The sequence below is a fragment of the Grammomys surdaster genome, unplaced genomic scaffold (assembly GCF_004785775.1).
Source record: "Grammomys surdaster isolate TR1022 unplaced genomic scaffold, NIH_TR_1.0 229, whole genome shotgun sequence".
In the NCBI taxonomy this organism is placed as follows: domain Eukaryota; kingdom Metazoa; phylum Chordata; class Mammalia; order Rodentia; family Muridae; genus Grammomys; species Grammomys surdaster.
In genome coordinates, this window is record NW_021604674.1 from 3271589 (window position 1) to 3284273 (window position 12685).

The following is a 12685-nucleotide window of genomic DNA, read 5'->3' on the forward strand; positions in this document are numbered from 1 at the left end:
GTTCATCCCCAGAGTTGTACAAGCCTAAGTGAGGGATTTCTAGCGCTCCCAGGTACGTTTCCAGAACCCAGGAGCAGATCCTTGATTTGTAAATGGCTCTGCAGAAACAGCCCTGTAGCTGGAACTCTGCACAGTGTGGCAGGGAGAGCATGGGGTCCAGCTTCCTCCTACCGCCCCTCTTACCCTTGCGGTACTAGAAGCTGTCTGTGTCAAATCTTTCTTGCGTTTTCGGACCAGTCTCCGCCGCCTGTGAGTGTGGTACATCTTCTCTGCTGCAACCCAGGATTTGGGCTTATTGTCAGGAGGAATGGTAATTCCATACTCCCAGCCTGCAACAGAGTTTGAGAATAGTTACCCAAAAGAGATACATCTGTGTGATCAGCAAATAACTTGCTAGGAAAGAACATAGCTCCTCTCTCTGCTCACAGATATTCTCCACTATTGTGACTGTCACGGGGTTGAGCATGCCTAATCTGAAAATACAAAGTATGCCATGTTGAAATTTTTGGTATATATATATATATATATATATATATATATATATATATATATATCCCCAAATATTTCAAAATCTGAACATTCCTCAATTTCTCAAACCAAAAACCACTTCTGGGCGCCACCATTTTGGCTAAGAGGAACTCAACCTTTCTGCTCCTTGGGACTTGAACCCAGGGCCCTGGGAATACCAGGTAAGCACTCTGCCATCAAGCTACATCTTTAACCCTTCAATAGTGTTCCCTGCAAGTTGGTAACCCATTTGTGTTCCAACATCACAACCTTTTAAAGGTAAAAGACACACAACTATGTGGTTAATACATAGTTATTACTCAATAACTGTCCTTATGTATACCATAATCCGGTATGTGCATTCCAACCAATTCAACATCAATTTGGACTGTTATGTATTGATCCCACTCTGCTCACATATTATCACATCTTAGAGGAACAGATCAATGTTACTTTTCCTTTTGACAGTTCCAAATGGTAAGTTCATGTGACCTGACCACCTGTAGGGAAAGGTGAGCACCACTGTATCTAGAAGCAATGTTGATCACCTGATCGCCAGTGAGATGACGTGTAAGACATTTTGCCATTCTCCTACGTGAGTTCTAGGACTGACCTCTAAGGCTGATTATCTCAGGTAGATTATGGAGTTAGGAAAGAGAAAATTCCTACTCGAGATTTCTAAGTACCCTAAAGTCCAGCTGGCTGGCCTTAGCACCTCCATTTTCCATCCTGACATCTCCTCACTCAGCATCTGTCTATCTCTTTGTCTGAGTCAGATACTCATTTGAGTAGGTACGGATGACCCCATGTGACCTAGATGGAGATAGGCTCCTCCCTCCCACAGAACCTTTGCTCTGGTTAACTAAGGCCTTTCTGCAGACTCACACCCGGGCAAGCAGATGTACGTTACCTTTCTCATCCACTGCTCGATTTATGTCATACACCCACGCGTCATCTTCCCACTCCCAACCTGGAGGGCAAGTCATCTCATTGGGTGATGCTGCCTTATCTCCATTCTAAGAGACAGACAAACAGACAGACGCGAATGAGATCCAAAGGTGAGGAAAGTTTCCTGATACTTAACTAAAGAACCTGCATGTCTTTATAGATACATTGTTGAGGTCAATTTTATTCAGAAAAACTTTAATTTCTACTTACATACAAATGCTACATTAAAATCACGTGTCTCCAGTATCTTCTGTTTTTACTATTAGAGAATAGTATTAAGTTGAACCACGTAAAATTCTTGGTTTTGCAAGCTAAAATAGTCAATCATTAGTGATTTCTTATGGTCTCATTTAATATTGTTAGATGGTGCCACTTATCTTTATGAGAGTTTACTCAGGAAAAAAAACAAAACAAAAACAGAGACCAGATCAAGCATTAAGATACGCGTGTTTAAGTTCAGAAAACACTACCAGAGACTGACCATGTGAGGTTGAGCAAAGTTTCTACTAAATGTTGACTTGGGTTCACATTAAAACTCAAAAGAGTTACAATAACATAAAGGTGGCTATACACTCGGGGAACGCCCAGCCTCACTTTAGATTAAGAGAATGCAAAGGCGACAGTAGCAGGTACCGCTTGTCTGTGGATCAGCAAAGACACTGTAGGGGGACTGGATGGAAACCAAGTCCCCCCTTGCCCTGCTGCTGCAAGTGTGTACCACTTCCCTACAAAGTCATTTGGCAAGGTTATCACAACACCCTTATGCGTTAGACTCTGACACACAGTTCCAAGGGTATTTTTCTGGACTAAGCTTTAGTGATTGTGTAAAAATAGTTGTTTAAAGAATTCATTACTGTCACATCTTTTATAAACACCGAAGATGAACCAAAAGAAAAAAACTCACCCCAGACTACCAAACCCTAAATGTCTACGAGGTAACTAAACGCAGTGGGGGACCTATACCAAGTTCATAGGTCTGTATTTACCGTTATCAAAAGATGATCTGAAGCTAGGAAGATGGCTCAGTTAATAATTACTTCAGAGGCCCAGCATGCATATAAAAGCCAGGAGTGAAATTACACACTTGTAACCTAGTGCTAGGGAGGAGATGAATAGGTCCCAGGAACTTGTCGGCCAGACCATCCAGTTCACTCAGTGGGGCCCAGCTTCACTGAAAAATCCTGTCCCAAAAAACGAGGTAGGGGGTGGTGGAGGAAGACACCCCGTATGTTGCCCTTGTCTCTTCATGCATGTGCACACAGCTGTATGTGTGTGTGGCCCTGTGCACATCCACATGAACATGTACACACAGGTGCTCAAATATATCATTATGTGAAAATGCACCTTGTAGAGATGTGTGTACAGCACACTTCTCCTTAGAAGAGGAAACAGTACACATGTGCGTGAACAGAAAATGGCAACCGTGGTTATCCTGTGGAGGGTAGTGTGAGCGGGGAGAAGTAGTTACTTCTCATTTCCTTAAACGCCATTTGGATTTATTTGTAAAGATTTTTTTTAAATGTGTTTATAATGTTTAATTTTATCCATGGGGACATGTGTAAATATGTGCACATGTGTAAGAGTGTTCACGGAGGCTGCAGGAGGATATTGGATCCCATGCAACCTCAGTAGAGATGTTTGTGAGCGCCAGGATGGGCGCGGGGAACCCAACTCCAGTCCCTTGCGAGAGCATCAGGCACTCTTAACTGCTGAGCCATCCCTTCAGCTCCATTAAAAAAAAAATGTGTGTGTATGTTTGTTTGCCTGTGCATTTCTTTAAAGAGGGCATTTCATTTGTCATGATTTTTAAAACCACTTAGATAATAAATTTTTACCTAAAAAACATGTACAACTCAAACCTTACCACATAGCACTGTCTAGTCAGAGCCCTAGTTGTTACTGTGGACGTAAGTAGTGAGCATGCACTTGCATGGCTTCAGTTGTAAATGGGAGATTATTTGGAACAGGGGCTGTAGCCGAAGAGCAGATGGAGCCTGTCCCATGACGCACAGTGGTGGGACAGGAGGGTCCATGTTGAGAGCAAATGGCTCACCGCATCGGTATAGGTGTCCTCTGCCTGCTTCCACTCGCCTCCAGGATAGCGATTCTCATTCTGGTAGACTTCATCAGTGAACTCCGTGTGACCTGCATCAGCCTCAGTCAGGAGGCTGTGGGCGAGAGGGTTCCTATTACTGAGGCGAAATGGAACCGGGACCAGCAACCCTAGCTATTTCACACTGTCAGGAGGCTCCTACAGCCTGGAAGGACACCAGTTCCCTTCTCGCTTGAGCCCTTTCGTTTTCCTGTTCCAAATTCGACTTTGAACTAAAAGCTTTTGACATTCATTTAGAGAAGGGGGATGGTGGGGCAGTGAGACCTAAATTACAGAGGACTCTTCACATTGGCAAGGCTGCTCCTTCCTCTTAATTAGAATGGAGCCAGGGAAACCGTGCTGTGAACCGCTTCCTACAGGACCAAGAGAGTGTCTTCCACTTCTCCTTTCGGTACAGGCTTTCCAGCAGTTTCTCAGTAAAACCCTTGGCTGGTAGTTCAAAGAGCAAGGAAATATTCCTCTATGGCCTCTCATTTTAAAAAATGGAGTGGAGGCAGGCTCGAGGCAGTGTGGAAACGTGTGCCCATGGATTGCTCGCTTGACACGACATAAACTGATGGTTTGTAAGTACACAGCCAAGCCGGCTCATTTGAGGCTCCAGGCCCTCTTGGGTCCTTAAGTACTCTGTACTAACTCTCCTCCGCCTTGCCAACTTTTGCTTGGATTTAGAGCTGCTTCAAAAACCCACAGTTGGAGCACAGAGGCTCCAACCTTGTCTAAAGTTTTCTGCCAGGGACCCTCAAATGAGGGTTCTTTTTTCCTTTCTTTCCTACCCTCCCTGAAATCAAACACTGGAGGGGTATCAAAAAGTGAATGGCCCCGAGCATTTGTATAAATTGAAATCATCCATCACTCCTCTGCACCCCAAAGAAGACTAAACACTTTGGCGGCTGTCTCTGGCATTCCAGCCTTGTGTTTTTCCAGTCACAATTCTCTCTACCTTTCCCCTGTCCTCAGCACCTTTTCCTCTGTCCTCTGTCCTCTGTCCAATCCAACACCCGCCCCCTCCCCCCAACACACACACCAATCCACACAACTCCAAACAAAGCAAACAGTCCTACACCAGAAGCAAGGGCGTGTGGGCACTGGGTCAGGCAGAACGGCATGTTTATTTTCCTCCTACTTTAAGGTCCACGAGGTGACTCTGAAGACCAAGCTATACACAATCAGAGACCTTAGCTTTCCATACAAGATGGCCAGAAGAGGGAGCTCTGGGACGAATACTGCCAGCAACAGTTTTACTTGCTTACAGATGATTGATTAAGACTCACTAAGCAACCCCCCATAATTAGACATCCAAATTCAAAACTCACATAGTTGGGTTTGATCATAAGACCCCTTCTCTAACTAAACAGAGAAGGGGGAGATGCCAGAAGCCAGGACCCTCGCCCTTACCCTCACCCCCTACCTTTCCCCACCTGCACAATGTCCCCTGAAGCTTGGCAACTGCAAGATCCTGCTTGGCAACTGCAGATAGACTCAAAGCAGTGTACCATATCTTCTGAAGAATAGCAGGGAGACCATAACTCAAGCAGTGTACCATATCTTCTGAAGAATAGCAGGTAGATCATAATTCAAGGGAGTGTACCGTATAGACCATGACATGTTTCAAGGCAGAGGCCAAGAAGATTCTGTACTTTTCCACCACCTGGCCCCTCTTACCCCCTCCCCTTGTAAAACATGCTATAAAAAAGCATCTCATGTTCAAAAAAAAATTTTAAAAAAAAAGACTCACTAAGCAGAGGATGAGTCCCTGATCCTTCGAGTTCTGGGGATACAGGCGTAGGTCACAACACTGGGATTACTCAGGACTAGAGCTCAAATCTAGGGCTTTGCACATTCCTAGCAAGCAGTCAACCTGCTGAACTGTGTCCCCATCCCTGCTGGCAATATTTAGAAATCTGGGATTCCCCCAGACCTCAGGAGAAGGATTTAGCTTTCTATTCCTCTGTTTTTTTTATTTTGGACAGTATTGAGACTAAAACCCAAGACCTCGAACACGTGAGGCAAGCAATGAACCACCGAGACAAATTATCTCCAGTGCATATGTCTTTTCTTTTTAATAACAATTTTGGAGATGTAATTCACACAGCACATAATTCACCTCTTTAACACATACTCCCTAACGTTTCTTAAAGATGGGCAAGCATGACTGAGCATTGGTTTGCATGCTCTGTCATTTGCGGGAATCTGTGCCTTTGGACAAATACTTAATCTCTCTAGGTCTCAGTTTCCTCATTTGCAAAGTGAAGATCATATTATCTTGTTTGGAGGTTCTCCATGAATTTATTGTGTCTCTACACATCCTGCCCGCTGAGCACTGATGGCCTTTGTGGTGAGTTAGCTTCTTCACAATGCTATATAGGGCATGGTCACGAAAAATAGGGATTGTGTCTTTGCCTAGAGCAGGGGGCCAGTGTGTTGCCATGCCCATTCCAAAAGAACTGAGATCTGAAATCCAGGCTTCCCCTCCTCAACACAAGCCCACTGCAGGTGCAAATGTCATCTGGCCCTCTGCATGTCACTCAGTGGGAGGAGCATAGTGAACCAGAGAAAATGCTAACATTCAACTATTTACTCTTGATGTGGGCAATTAAAATCCTTTGCCTCTGAACCAGGAGTCTTGTGTCCTCTTGCCATGATCCAGGAAATGGTGGCCAGCGCAGATATCCTTCAGATTTTTTTCTTCAAGACATAGTTTCTCTGTATAGTCCTGGCTGTCCTAGAACTCATTGTATAGACTAGGATGGCCTCAAACTTAGAGATCTGCTGACTTCTGCCTCTTAAGTACTTGGATTAAAGGCATGTGCCACCACTGCCCAGCTGCCTATCTGAGAGGACTGTAGTTAAGAATGAATTAGGTGCTATTCAGCACACTGCCTAGTAGTGTCTGGTCCAAAGAAATTCCTTCTCCTAAAACTCTGGCATTTAGACAAAAGCCAACATTCCTTCTGGGACTTGAGAAAATAGTCCCTACTTGCTAAGAGGAATCATTGTCCTTTTCTCTGGCAAAAGAGACCTATGACTCATCTATTAACATATTAGCAGATGAATTTAAAAATGAGATTAGGATATGATGCTCCTAGATATGGTAGAGGAGAAGGTTTATTGTAGATATGAGGGAGAACATAGATAGAGGCTCCTGAATGACCCAGACTGAACCAGGATGTGGGGGGTGGGGGTGGGTTGAAGACAGAGGGAGAAAAGAAGAGAGAAGAAGAAAGAGAGAAGGGGAGGTGGGTAAGAGAGGAGCCTTGAATCAAGTAGCCAAGCAACCAAGAGACAAAAAAAGACCGACGTGGACAAAATGGCTGGTTATATAGGAATCAGAGAAGCTTGGGGAAGGGAAGCCCAGCCCTGGGCTGGAGAGTTTAGGGTAGGAACAGAGTAAGGCAGCCAGGATGTACAGGTAGATGCTGAGAACCTAGCAGCCAGAATCCCCTGTGATATGTCAAATAGGCACCTCAGTTAGCTATTTGTTTGGAGTTTGAGATCTAATACAGAGCACATTTGTAATGACTGCACAGCCATATCTAGATTGAGGTGTAGACAGAGTTGCACAGGGGATTGAATCTATAGCCTTGTTCATGAGAGGCGAGTAGTCTACCACTGAGTTACATACCCACTCATCTCCCTGACTGGTTTTTACTTTGTCTTTTGAGACTAGGTCCTGCTAAGCTGCTGAGCTTGGACTTAGTCTGCCCTCCAGGCAGACTTGGAAAGAGCAGTCCTACTTTAGCCCCGAGCAGCTGGGGTTTACAGACCTGAACCCTGCATTTCCTTAGGTGCCTCTGACTCTTTCCTTTGGGGACTTATGGTATCTTCCAACTTCCTGTACGTTTCTATGGACTTAGTCCTATCAGTGGGTAAAATTGTGTTGATAAGGATGATGATGGAGGGACTGGGGAGATGGTCCAGTGGGTGAAACCTCCAGCCAGCACTCAAGCCTGACAGCCTGAGCTGGATCCCAAGAACCCACTAAAAAGCTGGATGTGGTGTCAACAATAATCCCAGCATCCCTAAGATGAGCTGGAAGGCAGAGACAGGAAACAGTGCACCATCTAGCCTGGACACAGGAACAAAACCAGCAGAAATAAAAGACCCTGGCTCAACAAGGTGTAAGTGAGAACTGACTTTTAAAAGATGTCTTCTGATGTTCACATGTGTGCTATAACATGCATGCACCTGCACAAACAAACACACACACATATATACATGTATTGACCACATGTGTGCTATGGCATGCATGCACCTGTACAAACACACACATACATACAGACACATACACATGCACAGACACACACAGAGGTATACACACACATACAGACACACACACAGACTCACACACACATGCATAGACATACACATAGGAACACATATGTACACACAGACACACATGTGTGCTGTATCATGTACGGACACACACATGCACAGACACATAAACATATACATGTACAGATGTACATACATGTGTACAGACAGACAGACAGACAGACACACACACACACACACACACACACACACTCGCACTCCTAAACAAAACAAGTGTCACAGAAGTTCAAACACTCACCTTCGTTCAGGGTCAACCACCCAGTCTCCTTCCCACTCCCAGCCTTTGGGAGGTAAAAAGAATTCTCTTTTGAGTTTTATTTTTCCTGTGACATCAGAGAATTTATGGCGTCCCACCAGTCCAGAGGTGCCCCACTTCCCAAACACGAGGGCCTGGTTTTCATACTGTTAAAAACAGACACAGTTGGACAATCACTATCAGAGAAAGAGAAAGCAGGTCAGCCGTGAAATCCAGGTCTATCCAGGACTGAGGCCAGATAATCACAGAAAGCAAAAACAGTTATATGCCCGTTAAAAATATGGACCTAAACTTGGGGTCTTCCAGTGGTTAGGCGACTTTGGATGAGTCTCTCATCTTCCTAAGATTCAGTATGCTCATCTGTAAACTGGGCACAGCACGTTTCTTACACTTATTCTAGAATTTATGTGTACACATGGCTGGGAGTGTGTTCTGCAAACAGTGATGCATCTTGTGAGTTGTTTCCATTATTGGAGTGACATTAAACAGGAGGATATCATCGCAATATCCACAACAATCCTCATGTGTGTGCATTTTGTAGAGTTTACTTGTATGTTCAGTGCTTAGATCTGGGCACATTTCTCCATAGAAATAATTAATTGGTGGTGTTACTACCCCAGGCAGTATACAAGGAATACATCAGAAATATGATTCTTTTATGGGCCTTCCAGGCTGAGTCTCTTCTGGACTCTGGCAGGTAGAACAAGAATTTCCTGGAATGAAATTGTATTCCTGGTATGACTCTGGTTTGCAGAGTGTTCATTTCTAAGTTAAGAAAACTTATTACAATTATTTGCATGTGCAAGCCCTGACAACCTTTGGTAGTGGGCTTTTTCTTTGATCACGTGGTCCCAGGGATTGATCTGGGGTAATCAGCCTCAGCTACAAGCACTTGTAACCACTGAGCTGTCTTGCCACCCTGACCATTCCCTTCTAACTTAGAATTTATAAACTCACATTGGTCTAATCTTCATGTTCTCAATCATGGAAAGAGGTAAGACTTCCCAGGGTGGTGGGTGTCCCTGTTTGGTCTCAAACTCATATGTCTATTCATCTTATGTTGGCTCCACTGAGAAAATGAGTTGCCCAAGGTACAAGTAAGTTTTTGCCTACAAAGGGAGGCAGGAAATGTGACTATGTGCTTGATGTATTGGAGCAAGAGCGTCATAGTATAGTCTCAGGAGCTGGTTTGAGCCTGGAAGGGAAGTACTCCTAAATGCTTATCACAGGATCCATGAAACTAGGATGTGCATGGCAAGGGTGCAGAGTAGTGTAACAAGGTTTTTTCGTCTACTCTGCTTGGAGGCCAGCATGACACTAACGAAATCCAAGCACAAGCCTCAGCATGAACAACAGTGCTTCACTGAGTGGAAGTAGTGACTTTCAGTGGCTTTGGGGTGTGGTCTTGAGATAGCCACACTAGGATGATAGTAGGAGGTGTTCATGGACAGGCACAGGTGAAGTACCCCCAAAGACACCCAGAAACATGTGTATATGCATGTATGTGCATCCTATTTAGTATGTCTCCTGTTGGCACCAGTACGAACAACTGATACTGGTGCCACAAGCTGGAGAAGCATCCATTTTCAAGGTCACCAGCTGGCGGTTTGTCACCCCTTTGAATTATCACACAAAGAGGGTAGCTACTCTGGAGTGTTCCACTGTGGATAAGCCTCAGGGGGGGGGGGGGGGTGAGGGAGGGGGGGTTGGGTATGGGAGGTGTGCTTCTTCTCATCTGTTAGACTAAGATTCTTTGGGGGGCATTTCAGGTGGTAGTGATGACAGCTATAGATAGATAAAAAGAGAAGAAGACAGGTCTGTCACCAAAGGTACCATTTCAGCAAAGACGGTGAATGCGCCTTCGGCGAAGCTGTTGAACTTCTTTTCCACAGCACTTAAACCCAGCCAGATGTTCACTCGCAACTCCACGGGCACTTTGGGCCCATTGGTTTTTTCTTGTGGATACTGTGGATAAACAACAACATCTTAGGTGACATGGGACAGACACCACATGAACTGTGACATATGTTAAAGCCCAAAGCATGCTCAACCTCTACCCTTTGCTCCACCAGACTGAGTTTGTCTTTGCTTTGGTTAAAACTAACAAAGAACCCTACAGCAAAGGCTGAAATAGCAGCTAAAGCAGTAAGTTCCATGCAGTCCTTCAGAGTGCCTGGCCTTTCCCAGGTTCAAGTCTATCCTCAGAAGCATCTTTTTCTTCATTGATAAACTGTCTCTAATTCAGTCAGTCAGTCAACCAATCAAAGTGTGAGCCATAGATTCCTGCCTGTCCCAGAGACCATTTCAGGAGGTCTACAAGAGAAGAAGACACTCTCTAATAGCATCAGTGTGAGATTTGTCTTCTTTGTTATGTTGACATTTGCACAGATAGGACAGTGACATCCCACTGCCCCCACAGGTAAGAGCACTCAACTGTCAGGTACAGAAGATGAGATGCTTTAGTTCCACTAAAGAATTCTTTTGACTCAAACAAACAAACAAACAAACAACTACAAAAATTATCCTGGATTTTTAAAACCCAGTATAGACTACTAGTTTTGTTAAATCCCCACCCTTGGGTGTTTGGTTTCTTAATCCTTGGTGTGTAAAAGTAAAAGTTTTCACCAGTCATTTCACACACTAGCATTTGACAGCTGTCTTGACAAAAAGCTCTGTTATAAATTGACCTAGAGATGTGTGTGTGTGTGTGTGCGTGTGTGTGTGTGTGTGTGTTGAGACAAAGTCTCCTGTATCCTGTGTCTGTTTTTCTATTTTAATTTCTATTACAACAAATCCTGGGGGATGGAAGCCATGTGAACAAAAGCCCTTTGCAGTCTTAAATGTTTTTAATGCTATAAAGAGATTCCCAGAATTTAAAAATTTGCTGAACCAAAAGACTTTGAAAACTAGATAATGAGGATTAAAATGAGGTCAATAAATACATAGTTTTCTTAAAAGCATTTTTTTTTCCTGTTTATCCACAAGATTCTGAAACCTAACATGAAATACAACCCTCTGGTCAATATGGTTTCTTGTGAAGCTTTATTTGCTAATAAACTACTGACAGCAACTATAATTGTAGTGCTAAGTCAGCCTCATCCTGCAGAACATTTGGAAGAAGACGATCACTTCGACACTGTTTGCAGCCTCGTGGTTAAAGAACAACGTTAACACATTAGAAGTCAGTGGACAGCTCCTTGTTTTAGAGAGCACACTGCCTTGACCCACCCTTTTCTCTTTTTAAAAATTGTTATTTCTTTCTGAAGTCCAGGGAGATCCTGTTGGGGTAGTCAGGATAGGATGCTAAGGCATGCCGACGGGAGATATGTTGAGTTCTTAGATGTGGCCCTAAGCCTCTGTCAGTTTTCCAAGATACTCCCAGAGAAGTTCTTCATGAGAAGGCAGTGTTCTAGGATGGAATCCTGGTAGCAATTATCAAAACTTTCCTATATTAGAGAGCCTTTTGTTTGTGATGGCTGATAATGGCTGCCAACTTGACAGGAACTGAACCAACTAAAAGTCAAGACGCTAGGCATTCCTGTGAGGCATTTGCTTGATTGTATTATTTGAAGTGTAAAACTATCTTAAATGTGGGCAGTACCTGCTGGTGGCAGCCCAGATAAAGGAGACAGAAGAAAGGTCGTCTCTTTTTGCCTGCTTGCCTTCACTTTTGCTGGCAAGTTCATCAACTTTGTTGTTGTTGCTGCTGCTGCTGCTGCTGCTGCTGCTGCTGCTGCTGCTGCTGCTGCTGCATTATTTCCCTAATATTAGGACTCAGCCTCCAGCTTCCAGTGGAAACTGAAGACCAGTGGCTCTCTAGGAATCCTCTGAGCCATCAGTGCCAAACTGAGAATGCTCAGCATCCAGCCTCACTGACTAATCAGTTTCTAAGTTCTTGCCTTTCTGTTTGAGACATCCATTGTTGAGCCACCCAGACTATATCATATAAACCAATCTAATAAATCCCCTCTTAATGTGTATTTATTCTATCTGTCTGTTCTTCTAGAGAACCTTGAACCACAACTGGCTATACCACCCTTCCTCCCTAAACACCAACTAGCATCAATGGAAGAAATGTATTGCTTATATGAGACATTAAGAGTAGAAAGTTCATGTCAAAAAGCAAATAACTTCATGTTACTATTAATGTCAGAGACATCTAGAAAGGTGTCTGTGGTTGAATGCCAGCCACCCTTGTGTCATGATAAAAATTACAGCCCCAGAAGAAGAAACCAGAACAGGTTAGAATTGATCTTCCACATCTTAGCTATACAAAACGTAGACCGTTACAAAGCAACCCCTCCTTCAGAAGAGAAATTTGCATGTCTTTCCCATCACAGAATGAAGGCATACCTTCAGAAAGATGGTTTGAGTTTTCCCACAGTATTTTCCAGAGGCGTTCCCACCACTGGTGGAGTACAAGACTTGGTGGGCAGGGATCCGTGCATAAGCCAGTCTTTTCTCTCCACGGATCATCCAGATGATGATGTCAGGCATACTGTTCTGAGGCTGGGCAATGGGTCAGATGG

General features: G+C 44.0%; 1 protein-coding gene across 2 annotated transcripts in view; it reads right to left on the bottom strand.

The window, feature by feature from the left end:
• Myof (myoferlin) overlaps positions 1-12685 on the bottom strand; it is a 146438-nt gene that overhangs the window by 45184 nt on the left and 88569 nt on the right. For both annotated transcript variants that reach the window (XM_028773469.1, XM_028773470.1), the window contains exons 24-29: positions 12510-12665; positions 9990-10121; positions 8139-8302; positions 3509-3623; positions 1418-1523; positions 184-329 (exon numbers count right to left, since the gene is read on the bottom strand). In XM_028773469.1, coding sequence (XP_028629302.1) covers positions 184-329; positions 1418-1523; positions 3509-3623; positions 8139-8302; positions 9990-10121; positions 12510-12665 — 819 coding nt within the window. The remainder of the gene's footprint in view (positions 1-183; positions 330-1417; positions 1524-3508; positions 3624-8138; positions 8303-9989; positions 10122-12509; positions 12666-12685) is intronic.